General features: G+C 44.0%; 1 protein-coding gene across 1 annotated transcript in view; it reads right to left on the bottom strand.

The window, feature by feature from the left end:
- Window positions 1-26601, bottom strand: part of LOC140510187 (uncharacterized) — a 54207-nt gene extending 27606 nt beyond the window's left edge. The window contains exons 1-9 of the mRNA XM_072618609.1: window positions 26362-26601; window positions 17118-17149; window positions 14456-14512; window positions 9344-9382; window positions 8809-8844; window positions 4694-4741; window positions 2061-2105; window positions 1929-1975; window positions 1771-1820 (exon numbers count right to left, since the gene is read on the bottom strand). Coding sequence (XP_072474710.1) covers window positions 1771-1820; window positions 1929-1975; window positions 2061-2105; window positions 4694-4741; window positions 8809-8844; window positions 9344-9382; window positions 14456-14512; window positions 17118-17149; window positions 26362-26420 — 413 coding nt within the window. The 5' untranslated portion in view covers window positions 26421-26601. The remainder of the gene's footprint in view (window positions 1-1770; window positions 1821-1928; window positions 1976-2060; window positions 2106-4693; window positions 4742-8808; window positions 8845-9343; window positions 9383-14455; window positions 14513-17117; window positions 17150-26361) is intronic.
- Between the last annotated feature and the right edge of the window lie 263 nt (window positions 26602-26864).

Genomic DNA, 26864 nt, shown 5'->3' with positions numbered 1-26864 from the left:
ATTCCATAATAACCATTTCAAAGTGCCTGCTAGAGGCAGGACAACATAGAGAAGAGCCAGCCTCAGAGTCAGAAAGACCTAAGTTCAAGTCTTCCCTCTGAAATATGGAGCTGTGCGACCTTGGGTCAACCTCCGAGCAAGACCACAAGTCATCCAACCAGGGCTGATCTGCACTGGTTAAGGGCATTTCTTCACATCAATGAAATCATGGTCTGCACGCCCCAAAAAGTCAGTCAGTCAATCAATAAGCATTTATTAAGTGCCTCCAATGTGTTAAGTGATGGAGATGCAAAGAAAGACAAAATAGTCTTTGCTCTTAAGGAGCCCTAACAGGGGAGGAAACAAGCAAACAACTGGATTGTGACCAAGAGAAACTGGAGATAAGGAAAGGGAAAATGCCTACTGTGTCCAATGCACATGCTGGCCATTGGGAAAGGTGCCAAAATTATGAAGTCTTGGTCCCTGCCCTCACAGAGCTGAACAGATAGTTTGGGGGAAGTAAGTAGGATCTGGACCTAAAATGTGGTCAGCATGACAAAGTCCCACTGTGGAAATTCCCTCTACTTCCCCAGGATTTGTCTCATGGACCCTTGTGATAGCACTGGGAGGCCAACAGACCCCTTCTCAGAATAACATTTCTAGGTGAATAAAATCAAGAACATAGGCTCACAGAGGAAAGCAAATGCATTGAGACAGTTCTTTTAAATATGCATGCATGCACATGCACACATACAAAGCACACACAGAGACAATGAACATGCATGCACTGTATGCACATGCACACACAGACATACACATATAAATATGCACTCACACAGGCATATGCATGTACGTATAAGCATGCATACACAAAGGAGACCGTGCATGCATGTGTGCACATGTACAAAGATATGCAAACACATGCACACGCACCTGCATATTAAGTATCTATGACATATCAGACTCTGTGCTAAGCACTGGGCATACAAAAAGAAGGGGAAGACAGAGTCCTTGCCCTAAAGGAGCTTACAGTCTAATAGAACTGCACATTCCACATCAGACAGTACTAATTGTTAGAAAGTTGTCCCTTATATCAAGGGACATGTACATGCATACATGTACAGGCACAAACAATATACACACATATGCACCATCACCCAGACACCCAGATACCATGGATTGCAGCTTAACAAGCAAACCCTGCCCTCGTGATACAGAAGAGCAACTCTTCTATCCCTTCTGGTCCTAGACAGGGGCCTGGGGCTTAGGGCCTCACCAGTATGTGTCAGAGTTAGGCAGGGCCTGGACTCTAACAGGGACAGTCCTGACTCCAAGGCCTGAGATCTCTGTTTCCTGTGCCACCAGGCCACCTCACAGTAGGCATGTAACAACCAAGTAAATATCCCTCTGTTGAGTAATTAGCAAACAGACCAGGCTCAAACCAGAACAGGATGCAAATAAATTGGAACAAAGCGCATTTAGAGTGCATTTAGGGTTAGGGTCTACCAAGGCAGGAAAGCTCACTTCAGGTTGGAGAATCAGGGAAGGTTTCAGGGGGCAGGGGGCTTTTGGGCCAGCTTTGAAGGCAGGCTCAGATTTCCAAAAGCAAAGGTAAGAAGGGAAAGGGGCAGCCCAATGCCCATCATCAAATAGGATTCACTGTCACACACCACTACAGCGAGGTCACATAACAATTTGGAAATGAGTTGTTGGAGACTCTCTGATTTGGGATAGAGATAAAAAGCCTTAAACAGTATGTAGCTGCCCCACTTTACATACAGGATCACTTACAAAAACTGTCCCCTGGAAAGCAGCCTGGGCATCACTTGTTCATTCTGCTTCTAAAGATAAGAAGATACACACACACAAAGATGGATCAATGACTGGTTGAGGCTCTTTGTAAAAAAACAAACAAACAAACAAAACTCTTTTATCCTGAGTTCACTTACATTTTCAGTGATGCAGTGTTCACACTGAGCACGAGGACAGCCAAACTCTAAATAATGGAGAGAAAACCTTGCTTACTTTCTAGGAACATTACTGATGTTCTGTGAAATGAACCAGTTGTCAAGAGGCCGTACCTGAGAGGAAAGGAGGCTGGAATCCTTCCTTTGTCAGGTCTTCCACTGTAAAGGAACATCCCATGTAAATGTGAAACAAGAGCTTTTGTAGACTCCCTGATGCTCAGCAAGTTTCTAAATGGGCAGCAGACTGAGGTCTGGGTGTCTGCATCAGGGAGGCTGCCAAGTCACTCCAAATGACAGAAAACCAATTTTATACAGTCTAGTCTATATTTCAGGCAATGTGGTAGAACCTCAAGCCAGGAAGATTTGGGTTCAAGTCTTATCACATGACAGCTATGTGACTGAGCAAGGTATTTCAGTGACCCAAGTCATCCTCTAAGGCTTTATTATGAGGTACCCTACACTGGTGAAGGGAGTTTCCATACCTGGAATTCCCTAAAGGCATAAAATCACAAGTCTGGGTCAAAAAATAAAAACATTTCTACATCACAACCATGAATATAAGTTATGATAGTTTTCAAAATGGTTGCTTTTTAGTAATACTTCATATTTTTACAGCAATTTATAGATTACAAAGCATTGTAAAACTATAGATTTTAGGGCAGCTAGGTGGTGCAGTGGATAGGTAGAACACTGGTCCTGGAGGCAGAAGGACCTGAGTTCAAGTCTAACCTCAGACACTTACTAGCTGTGTGACCCTGAGAAAGTCACAACCCCAACTGCCTTGCAAAAAAATAAAAATTAAAAAAATGATAGATTCAGAGCTTTAAAGAGATGCTAAAGGTCTAGTCTAGTCCCATCTTACAGGTGATAAGGTGACCATCCAAGGTCACACAGGTAAGGGACAAAACCAGTGTCTGAAGCCAAGTTCTGACTCCAAATGCAGGTTCCTTCTATTATCCCCCATTACCTTCACTCTCCTCCACCTCCCAGCTATGCTTCTGATTTCCCAGACCTCACTCCTAAACCTCACCCTCAGGCTTCAACTGCCTCCCCACCCTGGAATTTCCCTCAGTGCTTGAAGCCTCGTCTCCCAGCCTTCTGCCATGCTGGTGCCTTCTTCCATGGGATGAGTTCTTCCTAGACCTGTAGTCTGATATTCTGGACCCTGACTCTGCTGCACCCCCTCAAAAGTACCTGACCACCAGCTTTTTAACTCCCTTTTGTGTCCAGGGCTTTCTTCACTAATTTAAATATCCCGGGCTTCTTTCACTTATTTAAATGTCCCGGGCTCCCTAAGCTAATCCTCCCTCCCTGGGGCTTCGCTTGGAATCTTACCTCAAGATCTATGTCTTTACTGGTCCTCAGACCCGTCTCTGGCCCCTCCGGTGGGGGAGGGGAATAACTAGACAGAACACCCCAGTTGGCAGCTGCACACTCTTTAATGGTTACATCACTCTCCCCGGGATCCCCCCAATGCCCCAGTATATCTTTAGGCACCCGATCTCCTCCCATGTTCCTCCCTGTAGGTGGAGCCTATCCTGTTACTGAGGCATTCCCAGTACCTCGTAGCTTACCAGACCAGCTAGCATGCCACGTAAGCAGGTTAGCACCTCCAGGTGTCTCAACTTTCCATACAGGAGGCCACGGTCCAGAGCTGGGCCCCAACACTTTTGCATGCCATTATCCCCCAGTTCCCTTTAGAATATAAACTCCTCCAGGGCAGGGACTATCTCTATTTTTGACTATAACTGTATCCCAGTGCCTGGCACACAGTAGGTGTTTAATAAATGCTTGTTGCCTACCTACACTGCCACATCACATGCTTTCCCAGGTTCATTCTCTTTTGAACCCCTACAGCATACCCCTGTGATCTAGACAAGCAGGCCCTGTGGTCTACATTTGGGGAGTTCAGGGTTCAGGGATTCAGAGCTAGAAGAAATCTTATGTCATTGAGCTCAACCTGTTCATTTTACAAATGGGGAAACTGAGGCCCAAAGAAGTGGGAAGTCACAGGAATGTGAGAAGCCAGGGCTTCTGACCCCACGATTTCTGCCCCCTTATGTTAGCTTTCCTTTAATATGTTCCATTTTTTAAAAGGCACATTTTACCTTGGGAAGACAGAAAACCTCTTCCTCCTTTCTTCAGCATCGAAGTAACAGATTAAGAGCTGGAAGGCGCCCTAGAAACCATCTACTCCAAACCCCTCATTTCACAGATCAGGAAACTGAGGCTCAAGAGTTTGCCCAGTTTAAACTTGGTGCCTCCCGAGGGAGACACCTCCTGGCTGTTCCTCCAGCCAGACGGTGCAGCTCCTGATGGGCTGGCCCCCATGCCTCCTTATCTCTGCCTTCCAACTGCCCTGGCTTCCTTCAATTACCAAATTCTCACCTTCTGCAGGAAGTCTTTCCCAGTTCCTTCTCTGACATTACCCCCAATTGATCATGGACCTGTCTTTTTAGTACAGAACCATTTACAGGCTGTTTCCTCCATTAGTCTGAGGGCTCCTGGAACTATCTTTTGTCTCTCTTTGTATCCCCAGTGCTTAGCACATAATAGGTGCTTAATAAATATTTGTTGACTCAGTGCAATGGGGACCCATTCTGCAACCCAGGATTTCCTATTGCCTTCTCAAAAGCCATTTCCATCAGCCTTGTTCACTGTCATCCTAACAAGTTCTGTCTCAGAGCCTTCTAAGGAAGAGGGTTCCTCATGGGCAGAGAGGGAGCAAACACAGGGTTTTATTTTACCTTGGGAGAATGAAGATTCCTCAGCAGAAGACTCAGTTTGTTCCTCACCTATGGAGACAAGCAAGCAAGCAATTAAACCCTCCTTAGTAGCAATCTTGGTGACCGAGCCCAGCATGCATCACTGAAGCTAGGATCATCCAGACCAGGCAACTAAACTGCCAAGCAGAGAGTACAACTCCCATGGGCTGGCCATGATGTTTGAATGCAAAATGTATGCTTGCCAAAAAGACTGTTCTGTGGGGAACTCCCACAGGGCAGTCAGAGGAGGCACTACGAAGACACCCCCAAGGTCTCTCTTAAGAACTTTGGAAACAATTTTGTAACATGGGAGACACTAGCACAGGGCCACTCAGCATGGTGGACCCACATCAGAAAGGGTGCTGTGCTCTATGAGCAAAGCAGAAGTGAAGTAGCTCAAAAGAAACACTAGACGCACAAATTTAGAGAATCCGCCCCGAATGCTTACATGGACTATTTGTGCCTGACCTGTGGCAGAGCGTTCCGAGCAGCCGCAGTCAGACGCACTGTAAGTTGACCCTAACATAGTGATGACCTTCTGATCCTTTTAGAGAATGAAGGACAACAACCATTCCAAACTAAGCACAGCAGTCACCGGGTTGGGGACAGAGGGAGCTGGACAGATCAGAAGCCAATGAAAAATGAATGAGAAAGTACTAAGTACACTATCATGTGCCAAGCACTGTGCTAAGTGCCAGGGATCTAAATAGTCATATTAGGTCATTTCTGCTTCAGAGGAGCTCACTCTAACCTGGAAGAGACAACCCATACAAGAAAACTCTGTGGCAGGGCAGAGGAAAGGGGCTGGTGGGCTTAAGAGAGTAATTGTCAGGCAAATGGCAAGGCTCAGAAGGTTTGGGGAAGTACTGGTAGGGCAAAAGGTGGGGGACAGTGTTCTTAAACTTGTGTCATGGACTCCCCTTTGGCAGTCCGGAGACCCCACAGACCCCTTCTCAGCTTCCATTCATAATGTAAGCACAAGCTCAGTTTTCCTCAGAGATAAGTCCAAAGATAAACTTTTTTTCCCCAGACTCTGAAATCTATCCACAGACCCTCCCTGCCCATGGATGGGCCTCCCCCCCCCCCACCAAAGTTAAGAACTCCCAGTACAGAGAAGCTCAGATGGACAGTAAGGCCCAGGTGACCTTGGGACAGACACAGTGGCAGGGCAGGGCTGTAGCCGTGGTGCCCAGCTTATCTAAGCTAAACAGTGTCAAGGGCAAGTTCATTTATAGCAAGAGAATGAATTATCTTGCTTCAGCTTTACCTCTTTCCCAATAGCAGTTGAGACAACAATGGGCTGATGCCCATCTGTTTTACATTAACATGACCTGAACTGTTCTCTGCTTTTAGCCAGACTTCTTGGGAACCTTGCCTGTCAGTCCTCTTGGTCTCTGGATCCCTGGACTATGACAGCTACTTCTAAGTGAGGACATTCAATTCAGTCCTTAAGTCCAAGCCAACCAGCATTTATTAAACCCCTCCTATGGCCAGGAGCTGGCACATCAGTTCAGAAGGATGAGGACTTAAGAAAAGACCATTGGTTCTGATAGTTAAAAGGAGATCACTGAAAACTTTGGAGAAGATCATTTCAGTCAAGTAATGAGGTCAGAAGAGATGAGAAGAGAGATCACAAAGGATTGAATACAAGAGGAGGAGGTGGCATCAAACATGGACAGCTGTTTTCTAGGATTTCCGCTGGGGAGAAATAGAGGATGATAGCTTAAGGGGATGATGGAGTATAGAGAAGATTAAAGATTACTGTATTCATGCATTATTTATATACTCTGTTTATGGGCAGGTAGGTGGCACAGTAGATAGAGCACCAAACCTGGAGTCAGGAAGACCTGAATTCAAATCTAGCCTTAGACATTAAGTGTGACCCTAGCCAAATCACTGTCTGCCTCAGTTTATTCAACTGTAAAATGGGAACAATAAAAGCACCACCCTTCCTAGGTTGTTGCGAGGATAATATCTGTGAAGTCCTTAGCATAGCAGCACATGGCACATCCCTTGCCTTCACCTCCCTGGACACTAGGTCAGGACACTGGCCTCAGGTCTATGACATTGGGCATCCAAGGAGGAAATGTCTCAGGACGAGGACAAGTATCTCCTCCTAAGAGTTACGAGCATCCCTGTGGGGTCCCCATTCAGGCCAGAAGAACAGAGAGCAAGAGCTTTTGGCAGGAAGAACAAATATCTCAGTGTCTATTTCCTGAGTGTTTATTATGGGCAAAGTGTTTTAATGAGCTTCAGAAGGAGGTTGATTCCCTGGCTCCACAGAGGCCGTCTGCCATAAAAGGCCAAGAGCCATGGAACAACCAGCATGGCGGAGAGAGATGGAGCCAAGTGAGGAGATCTGGGCTTTCTAAGAAGCAGTAAGTGCATTCCCAATCCCATTTGCCATCCTGGGATGGCTACAGCATTCAGTCCTTCTGCCTGGCCCCTTAGCTCTGCCTTGGCCCTTCCATGAGGCATCTGACTACTCCTAACAGCAACAAGCCCTAACCCACATCCTTTCCAGCCTCCTGCCCCAGGCTTCTTGCTTCTCCTATTGTATTTCCTATACTGGCCCAATTCCTGGCTAGATTCCTAATGACAAAAGATATTCAATCCAGTCCAACCCAACCCAGTAAGCACTTTTATGAGTGCGTAGCCCATTGGTGGCCAATATCACAACATACTGCATATCAATGGCAGCTGGGAGGCCCAGTGGCTAGAGTGCTGGGCCTGGAGTCAGGAAGACCCAAGTTCAAATCCAGCCTCAGACACAAACTGCCATTGCTAAAGCCCTCTGAAGTTGGTAAAGACCTTTATAAATATCATCTCATGAAAGCCTCCCAGGAAGTCCTGGGAGATGGGTTTACATTGCAGGTACTGTTAATTCCCATTTTGGGGTGATTTGGAAGGTGCTATTTGGCTTTTGGTTTCACTAGCCAAGGGTCCTCTCAGAGTGGAGACTCCCTTCTCCTACACAGATCACCCCTAACTGTCAGTAACTGACTTTCTGAGAGTCACTGGGAGATTTGGCTTTCCTGGGATCACAAATCCAGCAAATATTAATAGAGGTGGGATATGAACCAAGGTCTTCCCAACTCTCAGACATGCATAGAATCAGGAAACAGATATGTTGTTCTAGGCACATCACTGAAATTCACATTGTACTTTCAAGTGTGTAGGACCTTATATGTAATCTCATTTGAGCATCCCCTAGATCCAAAGAGGTGGCTACCACAACTATGACTGCTATGGTTTTACAGCTGAGGACACTGAGGCTTAGGGAACTAAGGCAAGTTCATGGCATGACCATAGAGCTGATGAATATGGTGGATATGACACCAGGTCTTCCTAACTCTGAGTCCAGAACTCTAGCCATTCCACTGCACGGCCTCTCAGGAAAGAAAGCAGATTGCTACTAATAGTAGCTAGTACTATCAGTGTTAACGCAATTCAAGTGTTCCAATCAATCAATAAGCACTTATTAAGCACCTACTATGTGCTGAGTGCTGTGTTAGGCAATGGGAATACAAAAAGAAGAGGTTTCTCAAGAAAGACTCCACTCTTATCAGAGGAGACAAAATAAATGCATATAAATTCTGTACAAAAGAAATGGAAGGTAATTTGGGGGGAGGGTACTGGCTGCTGGGGATCAAGGAAGACATCATGTAGGAGGCAGCACCCAACGAAATGAGAGAGGCTAGGAAGCAGATGCAAGGAAGGTCAGTCCAGGCACGTGAGCCTCCTAATGCAAACAGATGGAGGAAGAAAGGGAGTGTCACAGGATGGACCGGAGAGGACAAGAAAGGGGTAAAGGACAATACAGCTAAAAAGGTTGCAGCTTCAAATGCCAAATGGGGGAGCTCTTACTTTATTCTAGAAGTAAGTGGAATCAAGTGGAGTTTTATTGAATAACGTGGTACCTCCAAACAAAAGTTTCCATTTTTAAAAATAATTTTCTCCTTTAAAAATATTAGAAATGGTTGATTTAAGTTGGTACAATGAAAGATGAACCAGAAAACCTTAAGCTTGAAGATTCTCAATGTTTCTACTTATTCTAAACAGTGAAAAAAATAAAAAGCAAAAGATAGTGCACTCACTTGACTTTCCTATTTCCAGCTGTGACTCTTCGCTCTCTACAAAAGGAAAACATCCTAATTAGTTTCAGAATGACATCAACCATGAACTCAAACATGGGCTGCTGTGAACACAGGCCAATAAAAACAGAGGTTTACCGGTTCCCATAGCAACCATTTCCTGTCATTATTCATCATATCATCCTGTTTTGCCACTTTCATTTGTCAATTGCAATCCTATCTGCCCTTTTCTACACCAACGGTCCTTTCCAGATGTCAAAGTGCCCAGGACCACAATCTCTTGATTGTTAAGCCCCCTGGGCATGACTTTGGTTTAAAAAGAGATGGCATGTCCACTTATTCTGAATAATCACAGAAATGAAAGGCATTCATCACACACTAGTAAGAATTAAGTGCAAGGCACAATCAGCTCCGAGTAGCAGACAACCAAGGATCCCTAGGTCTTGAAAGATCTACTGTCATTTGACTAAGTAATTTAACTGATTAAGAATAAGTTTATTGTTGATAGTTTATTCCATAAATATCATTTGAAACTTACCAGACTCTGTTTCAGAACTGCTCTCAGAACTATCTTCTCCTAAATAAAAATCACATAGCATGTATTAAACAAATAAAAAAGCAAGCATATTTTAAAGAATGAAAGACATCTTAAAGTTCCATTAATTAACGCTTAATTTTCTGTTTGGTCATGTTAGTTAAACTCCCACTTAAATCAGAAGCATGTTGCCTAACAAGAAGAAAAGACTCACACTAAACTGTTCACACCCCCCATTCCACTGCTAACTAGCCTTATACCCCAAGGAGATCAAAAGGTTCCATGCATACCAAAATATTCGTAGCAGTTCATTTTGTGATAGTAAAAAACAAAAACAACTAGAAATAAAATGGGTATGCCTATAGTTTGGGGATTGGGTAAATAAACTGTAATGTGTAGATGTAATATTACTGTGCAGTTAATAAAGAATAAATAAGAAGAATTCTGAAAAACATGGGAGCCCTCATAGGAACCGAGGCAGTTGGAAGAGAGAAGACACAGGAACTACAAAAACATAACTGAAAACAACCCCAAAAAGCAATTGAACTTTGACCAAAGGCAGTGACCAACATGGTTCCAAGAGGGCAAATGATGACAACATTTCTCCCTGCTCTCAGTTGAGAAAGGGAGTGGGGGACTACTGATGCCAAATGGGTCATACCCAGATAGTTTTGCTTGACATCACAACGGAGGGCTGCTACAGAAGAGTACATGAAGAAATGGCTCTAATATAAATAAAGTGCAAAGAAGCCTCTACTTCTTGGCAGCAAGGGGAAATATATATCTTTGTTCTTTGGTCAGGATTTCAAATACTGGCTTTGGCTGAAATGGTGCCACCTTATCCTGTCCCCTACGATAATCTAAATCTCCTAGCCAAGACCATGCCTCAATTTTTTTTTCTACTCTTGGGAAAAACCAAGAGCCTGGAGTCCTCCAATCTACTACTATTTCATAGGCAACTGAGGTAAATCACAAAGGCAGTTTCTATAGCTCAGGCCCGTACAAGTTTAGAGTATAACAAGTCTATCCTCTCCCCTCCCACTCCTTCCCTACCCTCCAAGCTGGCACACTGGATTCAGCCGGCTGTCTCCACTAGGTCCTAACCTTGAAACTTTTAATTCTGACCAGATTACACTGATTTTTAACACCAAGTGTTCAGTCCTTCTTGGGTGCCTGGGGGAATAATGTAACAGGGAGGAAAAGCTGCCTGGTCAGTTTCTCTATGCAGGAGGGGTCAGTTTCCTGAAAATAACATAGCCCTGTCCTGGCTGCTACCAGTGTGACCTTAAGCAAGTCACATTACCTGGATGGGCCTCTTATATTTCATCTGAAAAATGAAAAAAGTCCCAGTGGCAGAGGAGGGGAAGAGGATGGTAGGAAAAAAAAAAACATTTTTCTTTTTAAAAAGCCCATTCTCCTCATTCAATTTTAAGTTCCTTGAGAGCAGGGCCTGTCTTTTGTCTCATTTGGTATCCTCAACACTTAGCACAGTGCCTGGCATATAGTAGGTGATTAATAAATGTTTATTGGTTTATCAACTGAGGCTGGAGCTGTATTGGTCAGACCCTATCACATTTCTTTGACTGATTCTACAGTAAAGAGTTAAAATAATGTATATAGTTAAGCTTATCTATTTTTGCTTGTGTTAGAGATGTCACTATAGAACAGTCTTATGACTAGGCTCATTTATGGCCAGGCTTCCATTTGGAAAGGGGGCTCGGAGCTAATGAGTAAATAAATTCACTGACCACACCCTTTAGAAGAGCAGGTCAGGAGAAGTAGGGCTTAAGAATTAAAGTGAGAACTCCTCTAGTGAGTTTATGTCTTCCTGTCAGCTCCCAGAGGTGTAGGGAGTGGGTCAAAACAGCCATGGTAAACCAGGGACTTTCCAGGGCCTGACTGTTTAGAGTAGCATCAGGTCAATGGCTAGTATTGCCACCTGGTGTTTTAACTGTATACCAGGAAGCAGCTGCTAAGAGGGAAGGGAAGAAAGCTGGCTATAGGTAGGAGGGACACAATATGCAGCCAACCCATTCTCTCCCAACATCATACACTGGCAGTTAGGTGGCATAGTGAATACAGCATTGGGTCTGGAGTCTGGAAGATGTGAGTTCAAATCCAGCCATAGTCACTTATTAGCTATGTAATCCCAGGCAAGTCATTTAACCTGTCTGCCTCAGTTTTTTCACCTACAAAATAGGGATCATAATAAGAGCACCAACCTCCCAGGGTTGTTGTGAGTGAGATAATAATTGTAAAGTATCTAGCACAGTGCCTAACACCTGGTAAGTGCTAGGTAAATGTTAGTCATTAGTAGTAGTAGCAGCAGTAATATTAATTACATAGTATTATAGCGAAGTGAAATAACTGACAAGAGTATGAAATCCTAGTACTTAATATAAAGTCTTTTTCATATTTAATGATTTTTATTCTAAACTTAGTAATCATCAGTCAAAGCACTGAAATACACAAAAAAGACCCTTAATAAAACCATAAACTCCCAAGTTATTTAAAATTTGTTAAGAAAAGGAGTATGCTAAATTTGAATAAATGAATAAAGCATATATTAAAACACTTCCTATGTACAAAGCACTACACTAAGTGCTGGGAATAGAATACTACAAAGGTAAAAATAATCTCTGCTTTTGAGCAGTTTCCATTCCAGTAAAAAAAAGAAAAACCCTATGGGGGATAGCTAGATGGAGCACCGGCCTGAAGTCAGGAGGGCCTGAGTTCAAATCCAACTTCAGACTGGTTGTGTGACCCTAGGCAAATCATTTAACTTTGATTGCCTAAGGAAAGAAAAACAACCAAAAAACCCTATGAAAGGTTTCAGCTGCAAATCAGTTGGAAAAGTCCCATAATCCATGGGAAGCAGTAGCAAAGCACAGGGTCAGGCTTCCTCTTTGATGTCATTATTCAACGTTACTATAATGCGAATAACATGTTCACGTACCTTTCCAAGCTCGTGTTCATCTGCATAACTTTTCCTTGAGGATTTTGTTTTGCTGTTAGGGTGCAATGGAGAGAGAACTGACCTAAGGGGCAGGAAGACCTGAGTTCAAAGACCACCCTTGACACATCCTGGCAGAAAGATCCTGGGCTGGGTCAGTGTGTTTCCTTGAAAGTTTCTCAAGATTTAATTGGTTGTCTGAGAACCAAAAACCACAAGGGATGCATCGTTCCAATACTGGGCCATCAACTGACTGAGGACAAAGAGAAGGAGAGCAGCACTGAGCTCCTCTCTAAACAGCCTTCCCCTGAGATGGCTAATTAAATCCCCTTTTGCTAACCCTCAGATCTTTTATGTGTGAAATTTCACATTTCATTCTAATCTCAAACTTGAACTACCAAAGGGACTGGCTAGAATCTGGCTTTTCCTATAGCAATGAGCCAGATACAGCCTCTAATCCTCTAAATGACTCTCTAGAAGTACTACAGAAAAGGTACGAATTTCTGTCAGCCAAAGGGACTTTCTCATCTGGGTATTGCCTAAGTCCCATGCTCAAATTCACTGTATATACTGTATTTTTGATTATTTCCTCTCTAATCAGTATTACTGAGGATCACAGGATTTAGGATATTTAGGAATTATCTAGTTTAATCTTCCCATTCTACAGATAAGAAAACTGAGACCCAAAGAGGTGAAATGGTCTTTCCTGAAATTACACAAGTAGTAATTGTCAGAGCCAGGAGTAAGAACCTAGATATTCAGAGTTCAAATTCAGCACCCTTCTCATCTTTGTCATGTTATGGTACAAAAACATTGCATTATGTTTAAATCTCATAGTTTGATTCGCTCCACTTTCTTTGCCATTATAAATAACATGGCTATGAATATTTTTATTCAGCTTGATCTTTTTTGCCCTTTAATAACTTCCTTCACTCAGCCCAACTTAAATTCAGGGGATCCCTTTGAGCCTGCTTGACATCAGACAGGATGGATTCAGTTCACGGCCTCAGTAGTACCTCTTAGCTCTTTTTTTCCACTAGGAGTTTAGACAAGGCACTATGAAATGTCCACCTGAAACACCAAACAATCGTGGAACATCACACTTTGAGGGTAGAACAGCAAATGTACCACCTCCAAAATCAGTACAATTGCATTGGCCCAGAGACATCTGACCACCTCAATCCCAGCCTTCCTCCCACAATGTAATCAGTATGGGACACATCAAGGTAGATGGGGATTTCCTCAAGGAGGAAATACAGGGCAGATCACGAGGCTTCAATAACTGATTAGAGAAGTCCTAGAAAGCTGCCCAAGGCAACAGATAAGTTAAGAGATTTGCCCAGGATCACCCAGCCAATAGCATGACTGCTACTACAGGCATGTATCTGCACCCAAAGCTTCCTAACTGCAAGTCCAACACTCTCTCTATGAGAGCCATGCTGCCTCAATACAAGAGGACAATAAGAGAAATTACAGTGCCATCTTCTGCCTTAGTTATGCCAAATTATGACTTGCCAGGCTCAGCAACATCCCAGTACTTAGACCAATTACATCTGGGAAAAGCTTTAAGGTCCCTCCAGTCACAAGTGTGAGCCTAGTACTTCCTGGGAGAAAAAGGCCAGTCTGGAATAAAGGACTGTCTCTGAAAGCTTGGACAACATACTGCAACTCAATTTAGGAAGTTGAATTCAAGTAAGTACCTACTACAGGCAATGTGTTAAGCAATAATAAACAATGAGACAAAAATAGAGAGTTCCCTTCTGTTCCACTGCAGAGATACAACATCTGCACAGAAGAAAACAAGAAGTATATAAAATGATGAAATACAAGGTAATTGGGAAGGGAGGGCAGGAACAGGGGGGCAAAGCCAGAAGCAGCCTCTGAAGTGAGCCTTGAGTGATGGTATGGATTCCAAGCCCACAATAAGAATCTGATGATTAGTACCTACAAAAACATTTTACAGGTAACAAGATGTTGCTTTTTTTTCAATAGTCACATGTTGGCTGTGTCTATAGACACAGTATAGAATAAAACCGTAACCAAGCAACATGGCCAACCTCCAGGGCCAATCAGGTTAATTCTGCCCAGCACGGGACTCATCATGAAATCTGACCTGCATTCCAGCAAACTCTGATAGGAAGCAGTCAAAGTTTCCTCCATACCTGATCGGGAGCCTGGAGTAGTATCCTGAGAAGAACCAGGACTCTCTGATATACTTTCTAAATTTGGGAAAGAAAATTCAAAATAAAAGAATTAAGATGAGTAAACAGTACCTAAACATACACATTTATGTCTATTTTAATCCCACAAACCATAACTACATATATATGATAAGCAGGTCACCTTTGTGATCTAGTCACTGATTTTGATCTGATGCCAACCTTAAACACTCAACATTAACTACTTCATGCCATAAAAACAAGGTTTAAGTTTCAAACCAATGCCTTTAAAATATATTTGACTAACATTCTAGCAGGAAAATTATTTTAGACAGAGTCAGTATGAAGGATTATCATACACAAAAAACAAACCAACCACCTTCCAAAGGGTGGGGCAATGTTTGACTTAGTCTCTTAGTCATCAGACTACTTAAAACAAAGGAAACTCTACTGTTTGCTTTGTGTAGTCAGCATGGAGTTCACTCACTGTTACTGAGGAAGCAATAAAGGGGACAGTGGAACATCTGCTTTTAGATCTATTATATAATTTAAGAAAGCTCTTGTACCAATAGTCTGACAGTGCTCAGGGCCAACAGCCAGTTTAACCACATGATCATCCGAATGCTTTCCTCTTTCACCTTGACTAAGTATATGCTAGGAATGAACTGTTCAGTCTTTGTGAGCCTCAGTTTTCTCCTCTAGAAAATTCTCTCTAAGGTATATGGCAAAATGGTTCTTGTTCCCCAGCTAGAGAGTATTACAAGATGAGGTTGGGTAAATAAGGTGGGGCCAGTGTGTGGAGGGAAACACTCCTGATCTGACAAGGAATTTAACCTTAATATAATGGTTCAACAAGGAGATGCAATGGGTCCCTTTTGTCTGTTTGGAAAAAGTTTATTATAAAAGTGACCATTTCAATAACAATGAAAAATCTCCAAGATAGCTTAACAAACAAATAATGACAATATATTCACTATGTTTTTCTCCTGACTCTTTGTCCTTTTATATTTGTATGTGTAAATATATGTGTGTGTGTATATGTATATATGAATATATACATACATTTGGTTGTTTTTTTAATATAGAAAATCAGTCTGTTCCTGCTGCTCTTCTGGTTCTTTCTTTACAGTGTATTGTTTCATCATCATTTCACTTGTCTTTCCATATTTCCTAGCAGTCCTTACATTATTTCTCACTTTGAATGGGATAGTCATATCATATCCCACTAAATCGTTCAACGACAATTTGTTTGTTATTCTCCATCCTTTGAATATCAAGTTTGTAGCTACTTTTCCCTCTTTACAAAGAAATTGTGAAAAATTCAATATGGTTACTTTTTTTAACTGTCAATTACACGCTCAGGATATTCTTATTAATAAGATCATTGTCTCATGAGTTACAGACCTCTCCTACTGTACAGCCAGACTGAGCTCCAAGAAAAATATAATTCTCCCAGCTGTTTCATATTATACCTCCTTCCCCACAGCCTCGCCAAAAAAAAGCTGTTACTTTTACTTTATTTTACTGTCACTCTGATGAGCACAAAGTGGTAGTGTTCTGCAATCAGTTCTTAGAAGTTTGCAAGAGCCAAATGTAAAATTTTCAAAGTGAGCATTTCCACCTTGGAAATTGACAAATGCTACAAATCAGGGATAGATTTATTGTTGATTGTCTCTAGACTTTAAGAAAGTGATGATGAAAATGTTAAAAATGTAGAAACTTAACATTGTGTTGTATAAACCTTTTTCACCCCACAGAGAGTCAGTTAAATTTTTACCATCATATCTCTGATACAAGATGCATATATTATTTTTTAATCAGGATCATCAGTTTCAGTATGAAAGGGACCCTAAAATGTCACCTGGTGAAATCTCCTCATTCTACATTTTACTCTTGGAATCCAGAAGAACTGAGTTCAACTCCAGCCTTAGAAACTGAGTGTGGGCAAGTAACTTTAAACTCTGTCTGCCTCAGTTTCCTCACATGTAAAATGGGGTTAATAATAACACCTACCTCCTAGGATTGTCATGGGGTAAAATGACATATTTGTAAAGCACTTTCTGAACCTTAAAGTACTATGCAAATGCTAGTTATTGCTATTACTATCAATCATTATTATTATTTTACAGATGAAAAAACTAAAGTCAAAAGATGTGACTTGCCCAAGCTCATCGCATAGCTAATAAGTGGCAGAGCCAGAATCTAAACCCAGTTTCTCTCACTTCTAACTCAGCATGTTTTACATTACACTAAGATCTCTCGTCTCTCATTTATCTTTGTGTTCATGTCGGCTCTATCGTTTTATTGGACAAGTAGCAATTTAACTACTATCTCAGTGTTATTTTCCATTTCTATTTTTTTATTTCTGCCACCATTTTTATTGCAGCCTTTTAAAAAACTCCCTTTGATTTCTCATTGGGTTTCTTTTCCCACTTCTTGTCTTTTTATCTGTAAAAAACTGATCAAAAATGGTTCATTTCTAATTTTCAAGTAATCACAAGTACATTTTTGTTGGGGGCTACATTTTGTATGACATTGCAAATTTGCTCAGTCTGACAAAACATTGTCTTTGTCCAAGAAATAGGAAATCAATTACCCAAGAAGAAAATAGGTATTGATGCAGAACAGTTTCAAATAAGTACACATGGTTTTCAAATGATCATACCTCTGTCTTGTGAAGAGAGAGTATCATAAGCACTAGAATAGGGAAAAAATAAAAGACAAGACATTAAATCAGAACATTTTTCTGGACAAGATGGCTATGTTACTCTTCAAGAAGGCCATCATAAAATGCTTCCCCCAAAATTTGTAGCGTTGTTGAGTCATTTTTTCAGTCATGTCTGACTCTTCATGTTTGTGGTTTTCTTGGCAAAAATACTGGAGTGGTTTGCCATTTCCTTCTCCAGCTCATTTTATAGATAAGGAAACTGAGGCAAACAGGTTTAAGTGACTTGCCCAGTGTCGCATGGCTAGTACATGTCAGAAGCCAGACTTGAACTCAGGTCTTCCTGACCCCAGGACTAGTGCTCTATCTCTGCATCACCTAGCTATCCACATTTAGGACACCACTATTCTCCAATTCACCCAGTCTTGCAACCTACGAGTCATCCTCAACTTCTCCCTTTCTCTCTCTCCACGCCACCCCCCATCCCCAGCCAATCTGTTGCCAAGGCCTATAGATTTTAAGTTTGCAACATTTCTTGAATATTCCTCCTTCTGCCTTCTGACACTAACATCACCCTATGTCAGTCCCCTCATCACCTCATGTCTGAAATATTTCAATAGCCTATTGGTTGGAACACTTGCCACAAGTCTTTCCCCTTTCCAATCAGTCAGCTGTCAAAGTGATTCTCCTAAAGGATAGATCCAACCATGCCAGCCCCTCCCTAGCCAACTCTGTAAGACCCCCTATCACCTTCTACAAGAAGCCTTTCCTGATTCCTCTTAATTCTAGTGCCTTCCCTCTGTTGCTTATTTCCGATTTGTCCTGTAAATAGCTTGTTTGTACATGGTTGTCTGCATGTTGTCTTCCCATTATTCTGTGATCTCCTTGAGACTGGGACCATCTTTTATCTTTCTTTCTATTCTCAGCGCTTAGCATAGAGGTCGTACCTAATAAGTGTTTACTGACTAACATGAGGTGCAAGTCCAGTAAATTCTCCTCTAATAAATGAAAGAGAATAAATGAAAGGAAAGATACAATAAAGATGCTGGTGGTGGCCAGAAGAGGTCACTGTGGTGCTCAGAGATGGATGGTTGGCTGTCTGGATGAACTAGATTGATCCCTGAGGTATCTACAGGACCTACCCTCTCAATCTGTAATTAACAAATAAACAAATAAATATTAGAACTCAAAATAATAAACAAACAAAAATGTGAATAAACAAATAAATGGTCATATGTGATTCATGCACAGGAGAGACTCAGCAAGGAACAAGAAAGATCTGAGAGAGGAGTTACTTCTGGATGCTGGGCTGAAGAGGAGGCTGCCTGGGGTACTGACATCTGAGGAGGGCTTTAAAATTCTAATTCCTCTTTCACACATCAACGCTTCAAATATCTGAACCCAGCTAGCAAGTCCCTCTGAGTCGTCTCTTCTCTAGGCTAAATATCCCCAGCTCTTTTGAGAAATCATCACATGGCAGGGACTCAAAGTTCTTCATTATCCTGGTCCCAGATCTGATTCCAAAAGGCAGAGCTTGGGGCAAATGCTGTTTTGCTTTGGAGGATTCCTTCACAGAGGCAACAAAGATCAGGAAATAGCTATTAGCACAGTTTCACTGGAACATGAGAGTATAAGAAGAATAAGAATGTGAAACAAGGTGTGAAAGGCAGTTAGAAATCAGACCGGAAAAGTCCTAGAAGAGGAAATGGTGGAGAGCAAAGGAGGATGTGTGAAGGCAAACTGGACCATGAGCACTGATGGAAAGTACCATGTGTCTGAAATTGGCGTTCTATGTTCTTGTATCAACTGAGGGGCTGAGAGATGTAAGCAGAAGCAGGGGGATAATGGATATAATAACATCTTAAAAACATACATCTTTGGAAGATCTAAGAACTCTGTTGTGGTTTAGTCGACTAGTCATGTCTGACTCTCTGTGACCCCATTTGGGGCTTTCTTGGCAAAGATACTGGAGTGCTTTGCCATTTTCTTCTCTAGTTCATTTGACAGATGAGGAAACTGAGGCAAACAGAGTTAAGTGAGGCTGGATTTGAGCTCAGGAAGCTGTCTCCCTGACTCCAGACCCCAGCACTCTATGCACTATGGCTCCACCTAGCTGCCCTCTAAGGACTCCAATCAACACAATTACTAGTCATGATTCCCAAAGAATATCTACTTCCTGAACAAGAGGTGATAGACTCAGTATAGAATGAGTCACCCAGAAGTGGACAACATGGAAATTTGTTTTAATTAACTATGCATTAGTTATAATGGCTTTGTTTATAAGGGAGGGAAAGAGGAAGAGATTTGTGTTAAAATTAAATTTAAAAGATTTAAATAGGTGATGGGGGGCACATCAAAGATTTTCAATCAAAGGAAGTAGTTAGACATACATATTAGGAAGATGACTTTGGCTTTGGGGTGAAGGCTGCATTGGGGATGAGAGACACCAGCAGCATGGAAACTTAAAGGAGCCTATTTCAAGCAATTCCCAAGAAAAAGGGAATAAATGTCTGGAATAGGCAGGGCTGGAGAGCAGGGGAAAGTGTACTGCAATGAGAAGATGTTCCTGACGTAGAATTTACGTGGCAACTTAGTCCCTGACCAGAACTGGGGAACAGAGGAAGAGGAAAAATAGAAAGATGACTCTGAAGAATCTTTCTGGATGACTGTAAGAATGGTGGTCCCATTAAGACAACCAGGGAAGATCCAGACAGGAGGAGGTCTGGGACATGATAAGCAGTTCCATTGTGAACATGTTCAGTTTGAGATATTGGTAGAACATCTCAGGTAGACACTGAGCAGGCATTTGGAGATGCTGGCCAGAAGATCAAAGGAGAAATTGGGCTAAGACATCTAGATCTGAGAGCTGTGCACAAAGAGGTCATGGATGAAGCCTGAGACAGGGCCCCTCTGGAATTCTGGACACACTCATATTTCCTCTTCAATGCCTCTTTCCTCACCCAAGCAGCTGACTCACCTCCCTCCACCTTCCCTGCCCTCAGCTCCAAGAGATCATTGAGGTTCCTCAGCTGACATGCATAGAATACTCAATATTCTCCAAATTTGGGGAGCATAGCACTGACTTATTCCATAGTCCTAGGGATTCCCAAGTTTGGAATTACACTCAGTAGATTTCTACTGTTCTAAGAACTACTGGCATTCTCCCTTTCAGTTCTAATGTCTTAACCTTTAACACTGATGTCCCACCTCACTCAATGGGTTGTGGTCATGACATCTTGGGATGCCAGACATAGTGACAAAAGACCGAAGTGTAGAAACAACAATCAAATTGGCTTAGCCAACCAGTGCTACCCTGGCTTTTTGATCCCTAATTGTCTTATGAAACAAACGTAACAGAATGATTTTTAAACACCTTTTAAAAAGAAGGTGCAAAAAGTTCATGCAGCATCATTCCAGAGCAGATCAACTTACACCCTGCTTCGGTAAAGACAATGAAACAGAATGCCTTCCCACAGCAGAGAAGCAGTGGCTACAAGAGCAGAATATTATATACAAATACAGAATTGGTGACTTAAGGGACTGCTTTTTGTAGAATTGTTTTTCTTTGTTATGTGCTTTCAGTCTGGAGATAAAACTCCTTAGAAATGAAGCATGCTATAAAAACAAAAAAAGAATTAATGAAAACATAGTTTTTTTTCATTTGGAAAAGTTTCAGGAATACCAGAACCAAAATCCAGCGCTCCTACGTGAATCTCCTGACAGATGCTGGACACAAGACACTTTTCTGCTTGTCACAAGGGCTTTAGTTTTCTCTTTCTTTCTCTAGATTTTTAGTGGAAGGGTAGAGGTGGAAGAAGGGGATTACCAACAAAAAGGGCTACTGTAACTCTTCTTGAAAATGCCCAGGCAAGATGGAAAGGGAGCACAGATAAGCAAGACAGTCTGGAAAGTAACAGACAAAGGCAAGCAACCTGAAATAGAGTGACAGTTTCACATAGAACCATCTCTTGTGTCCTGCCTCATGTGTGAAAAAAGCTCCTGTTCTGTTTTTATGTTAGGAATAAAGGGGGTTGTTATTGCAACTGTTTTATGTGTTTTCTCTTCTGTGTCTAGAAAGCCAAAGTCACAGTTATTTGGCTGCTGACTCACATGTCAAGGCTGTGTCTGCTTCCTCGGTTTCTCCTAGGGTGGAACACTTTCACTTCAAAAATAGGAAATTCAACAAGACAGCATGGCACAGTGGATAGAAGACTAGACCTGAAGTCAAAATGACCTGACTTCCAATTCCACCTCATAGACTTCCAAGTTATATGACCCTGGGTAAGTCACTTAACCTCTTCTCTGTGCCTCTGTTTCTTCATCTGATAAATGAGGGTATTGGACTCCATGACCCATGAGACCCTTTCCAGCTTCGGTCTCATAATTCTATGATACTTGTTTAATGCATTTGTTAAATGCAGATGATGAGGCAGCATGGATGAAATAAAGTGGGGAGAAAGGAGGAACGGAATTGGGATCATTAACTCGTCAGCAGCAGCAGATGTGGGACCACACCACAGTCACCTGACTTCCTGCCTAGTGTCTGTGGGGTTTCCCCCCCACCCCCATGCCATACTGCTTTCTGGCCACCACATTGGCTGTCTGAGTAATCTCTTTTTTATTGCCTGCAAAAATTCAAAACTTAAAGTGAGGAAGTAAATAAATTCAACTGAAGCAGCTCCATAAATTACGTAGGGGACAGAATTTGAGTCAAAGCCACTTTATAACCTGGAGAAGTAAAGCCTGCTCTCCAAGGGACTACTGCATTAGGTTCATTTTAAAAGCTGGGAGCTCTGAAGCGTATTCAGTGGTCATCAAGTCCCTACTGTGGCCCCAAATGAATGTCCACTACAATGTGTGGGACCAGTGGGCACTAAGCCTTTGTTTGAAGACCCCTGAGAGGTGGGATCCAGGCAGTCCATTCCACAATTGGGTAGCCTGACAGAAAAAATCTAATTTGCCTCTTTGCAACTGCTATCAACTATTCCCTGTGGTCAAGAGAGCTAACCTAATCGCTTGTCCACATGACAGGTCTTGAGATACAACTATCATGTCCCCTCACCCCCAACCAGTCTTCTCTTGATCAAGCTGAACAGCCCTAGGTCCTTGAACAGACAGAAAAGCTGGATCTTCATATGGTATGGAGCCAAGGACTTCACCGGACTGCCTTATCAATGTCTTTCTTAAATCATGGTGCCCAATATTTCCATGCTACATATTGGAGTTTACTTACCAAGCAGGCCCATAGATGGGAGCTGAAAACATAATGTACCTGAAGTCTGACATTATATTAACACTAAAGACCCTAAAGGAAAAATAGCTTGCGTGTCCTACCATGAGCTGATGCTGTGGCGACAAAACAAGGTGTTTTCTTCTTCACTCCACCCCCCAAACCCTATTTCTGTCCCATCCCAACCACACACCCCAACCTGCCTGACAGTGAGTGGGGAAGACATTGTTCCAACTCCAAGCCCCTCGATGCAGGTGATGGCCTGGGGGAGCTGTGAGAGAGCGGAGGGAGAGAAGGAGAAAGGCAGAATGGCTCAGGACAGGAGGAGGGCTTGGGTGGAAGCCACAGGAGTTATGGCAAGCTGGGTCTTGTCTCCATCATCATCAATCATCATTATCATCCATGGAATTTCTTTTAAAAGTGAGGAAACTGAGGATTAGAAAGGCATGGTCACCCTGAGAGGGAGGTTGGAAACCCAAGGCTTCCTGACTTCAGGCCCCATCTTGCTCCAAGACCTGGCTGCATCCACTGTCCCCATGCTAGTTCTCAGGTTACCTCACCTGACACTTACAGGGGGAGGGGAGGGATGCTACCCCACATACTACCTCTGCAGTGGGGAAACAGAAGGGAGGGCCTGGGGGCAGGGAGACATGCTGGTCATGGAGGAGGGAGGTTGCTGTTGTCCTCTCCTTTTTCTCTGTCACTGATAGGCAGGCCTGCCACTAGCCAGGAATCAGCAGAGAGAATAAAAAGCCTCTTTCCCCCCTTTCCCCGCCCTAGAAGAGGCATGGCCAGACTTGGGGTGGGAGGGGGCAAGCAGGAGCAGTCAGACCTCAGGGTCTCCAGAAGCCAAAGAGAGGGTAAGAGAGGAGGAGCCACCCCAGCAGCAGCCTTCAGGGTTGGGGAAGCACTGCTCCTATTTGTATAAGGGAGCATAGGTAAACTAAAGACTTCCTCTATTTGTGTATAAAAGCTCTCTGTAGTAAATTGTACATGAAAGCATCCGTTTCTTTAAAAAAAAAAATTCTGATCTGAAAAGCAGGGCTTTTCTTTTACCCATCCTGTAGATTTATTTAGTATTTCCGGTAGCCCATTCCAGGGGAAAGAACATTTGCTGTCCTGGATTCAAGTCCTTACCCTGATACTTATTCCCTTTGTGACCTCCTCACCCGAGCCTCAGTTTCGGAGGAGACTGAACTAGATGGTCTCTAAGGGCCCTTCCAGCTAAGGGCCTGGAGATGCTTTCCCGGACCAACAATTTTATCTCCACAAAGCCACGAGAGGCTCCTTTGTTCTCTGAAAACAAAACCCCAGCTCAATTTGCAAATAACTTTTTCTATCCCTCAGCAGATGGGCAAAAAGGATCAAGTCCCAAGAGGAAGAAGTTGGTCAGGGTTATAAACTGCCTTCATAAAGCCTGTGGCAGAATCCCCTCTTTTCATTTATGGCTAGATAAATTTTGATGGGGAAGGAGGTCAAAGAATTCAATCCAACTCAACAAGGATTTATTAAAGTAGATCTTGAGACATGGACAAAAAGCTGGCTAACCTCTGTCCTCAAGACATAACTGTTAGGAAATCCTGAGCAGTCTGTGGTGTAGACCAAAAACTCCCTAACTCTGTTGAGGGCTTTTATAAATTGTATACTGCAACACTGGGGCCATTTTGTGTCTAACATATTTAACAGTTTCTTTTTAATCCACAATTAATTCCCTTCTCAGTTGGCCTTTTATCTACCCTCTAACTCTAGTTATTTACCTCTTACCTTACCAATTAGAATGCATTCTGCTTGAGGGCACAGGCTGTTTACACTGTCCCCTATGTCACCAGAGTTTAAGCCCAGAGCTTCCAGTAGGGACAGAGTAAAGACTATCTGCTACAGGAAAACAAGCAGGATGTTCCTGTGAAAAATGAAGCCTTGAGCACCAGCTTCTCCCAACAAGCATTTAGAGTCAGGGTCAGAGCCCCAGCAAGATGGTCTGCTCAACAACATGGAAGCTGCTTGTGGCTCTCCCTCTTTAGGGAGGAGCCAGAAAAAGCCACCTCCCAGAGAGCTGTCCTTCCTTATCAAAGAGGACCACAACATCAGAGAGATCATGACACCACATCAGAGATGATGACACCATGACATTGAAGAGATCGTGTCATGCCAACATAGAGATCATGCCATGACATCAGAGAGATCATGACATGACATCGGAGAGATCATGCCATGACCTGCAAATGAATTGGGCTCAGATTATGTTTGTTGTCTGTAGTGAGGCTAATTTCTTATTCCAAGCTGTAGCAATATTTGCATTTAGGGCAGTTTAGTCTGCACAGTCTCTGTGCCTTGGCCTTCCTGAAAACATACACCCAACACACAGGAAGACTTCCCTGCTGGTAGCAGGCAACAGATCTGCTTAGGAGCTGAGTCCAAGTTTGCTGCCTCCACACCCAGAGCTCACTTTACTACAGCACCACTGAGGACTACGTTGTCACAGACATGAGTGACTCAGGAGGTAGATGGGTGAATCAGGAATGGAGAGTGAGAAAAAATAAATGGGCACCCCAGATAGGACCCTTGATATATTAAAGAAAAATAGGTTTGGAAGTCTTGGGTTGGTACTCTTTCAGGAATTTGAGGAAGGAGATAGATAAGAATTGCACACTATGAGAAGAGTCTCTGGAAAGACTGTGATGAGCAACTGATGAGATCACAAATCCTATCTACACATACCATGGGTGACTGGAGGACCCCATGGAGTTGGACATAGGCTCTGGCTCCATCGTGAGAGACAGGCTATTTCCTAGGATGACACAGAGAAATCAAACTCCAGAAGTTTAGACACAAAGAAGGTTAGTGACTTAATTTTTAAAGTCTTTCTATTTAAAATAATCTCCCTATTTAGAAATGCTCTAGGTTATAGAAAATGGGAAGATCATTCCAAGGAAAAAACCCTAGTATACAGTGACATAAACCCTTAAGTCAGCCTTAAACACCATTTCTCTTTAGGTGGGTGCTGGCCAGGACTGTTTCCACGTGGTCAAAATAAACCTGATTAGCCTCAGGAAAAGCGCAGGGAAGGATGGAGCACCAGGTACAAGAATCTTTGCAGATTGAGTGTAAGACTTTGGGTCACCAACAAGGGCGCCCCACAAGCCCGTGGGGAACCAGTCTAGCAGATTCTAATCCCAGAAATGATCTCCCACCAGCAAAAGGAATGACGTGACCTGAGCACCGCAGCGTGCCCAGGGCTGCGCTGAGCATGGGGCTCAGAAAGCCAGCTCGAGGGCCCCGGCCCCTTAGCTAGCCCCCCACCTCGGCCCTGGTCCAGGGCGCTGCTGCGCTCCCTTTAATTCTCCCGCCCCGATCGCGGTTCGAAAGTGGGTAGGCAATCCCGAGCCAATGGCCTAAGAAGAAAAAGGGCCAGGGTAAACAGTCTCCGCGCCCAGGCCAGGCCCCGCCCCGCGCCCCGCCTCCAAAGCCCAGGGGGAATCAAACAGTAGGAGCACCCTTCTGCCAGCCCGGGGGGTGCGGGGGCGGGGGGAGAGGACGAGGAGGGAGATGAGGAGAAGGAGGAGGAAGATGAGGAGAAGGAGGAGGGAGATGAGGAGAAGGAGGAGGGAGATGAAGAGGGGGAGGAGGGAGATGAAGAGGGGGAGGAGGGGGAGGATGCCGAGCGCCCTGCCTCCAGCCCCTAACGCCTGGGCCGGGCCCGGCGGATGATCGTGAGCAGCTCTAGGGCTCGCCGCAGTGCGGACCTGGGGATCCTCATCCCCTCCGACCCCCCAGTGCAGTCACACTCTCCGCCCTCACTGACGGCGCCCCGCGCTGCCCTCGCCCTTCAACGGGCACAAAGAGCCCCCCACCCCCGACGCGGGCACGCCAGCCCCATCCTCCGATCTCGCTCGTCCCCCGGGGGCAGGCGACCCTCCGCGAGCTTCCCAGCGTGCCCCCTGCGGGCCCCCCCCCCCCCGCGTGCCCCCTGCGGGCCCCCCCCCCCCCCCGCGTGCCCGAGCGCCCGCGCCTCACCTGCTCGCTTCCTCCCGCGGCGGACGCTCGCTCTTCTGGCTGGCCGGGTGGCCGCTCATTGTCGCTGCAGGAGGCGGATTCTGAGCCCGGCCCCCGGCACCCTGCCGCCTCGGACCGGGGGAACCCCTCGGAGGGGAAGGGGGGCTGCTGCCGAGGAGAGCCCGAGGGTTGGCAGAGGGGAACGCTCTGCGTCCGGCCGAGAGTGGCGGGAGGGGGAAATGAGCCGAGGAGCCCAGAGAGGGGAGGGGGGAGGAGGGCGGGAGGGAGGAGGAGGGAGGGAGGGGATGAAAGAGAGAGGGGGGCGGGGGGGGGGTGTGATGGCGTGCATCTGGAGCTGTTGGGTGCCCAGAACGGAAACTTCCGCCATCCATGCTTCCACACAGTCGCACATAAACACACTCACAAGCCCACCGAGAGAATCAGAGCGGCGCATCTGGCTTTATACATTTCTGAAAATAGAGGAAGAATTCATGGCCAGTTTCTAAGGCCTTGGCTCCGTTTAG

The sequence above is a fragment of the Notamacropus eugenii genome, chromosome 6 (genome assembly GCF_028372415.1).
Source record: "Notamacropus eugenii isolate mMacEug1 chromosome 6, mMacEug1.pri_v2, whole genome shotgun sequence".
In the NCBI taxonomy this organism is placed as follows: Eukaryota; Metazoa; Chordata; class Mammalia; order Diprotodontia; family Macropodidae; genus Notamacropus; species Notamacropus eugenii.
The sequence above is the reverse complement of the archived record's forward strand: the minus strand, read 5'-3'. Positions and strand labels throughout refer to the sequence as shown.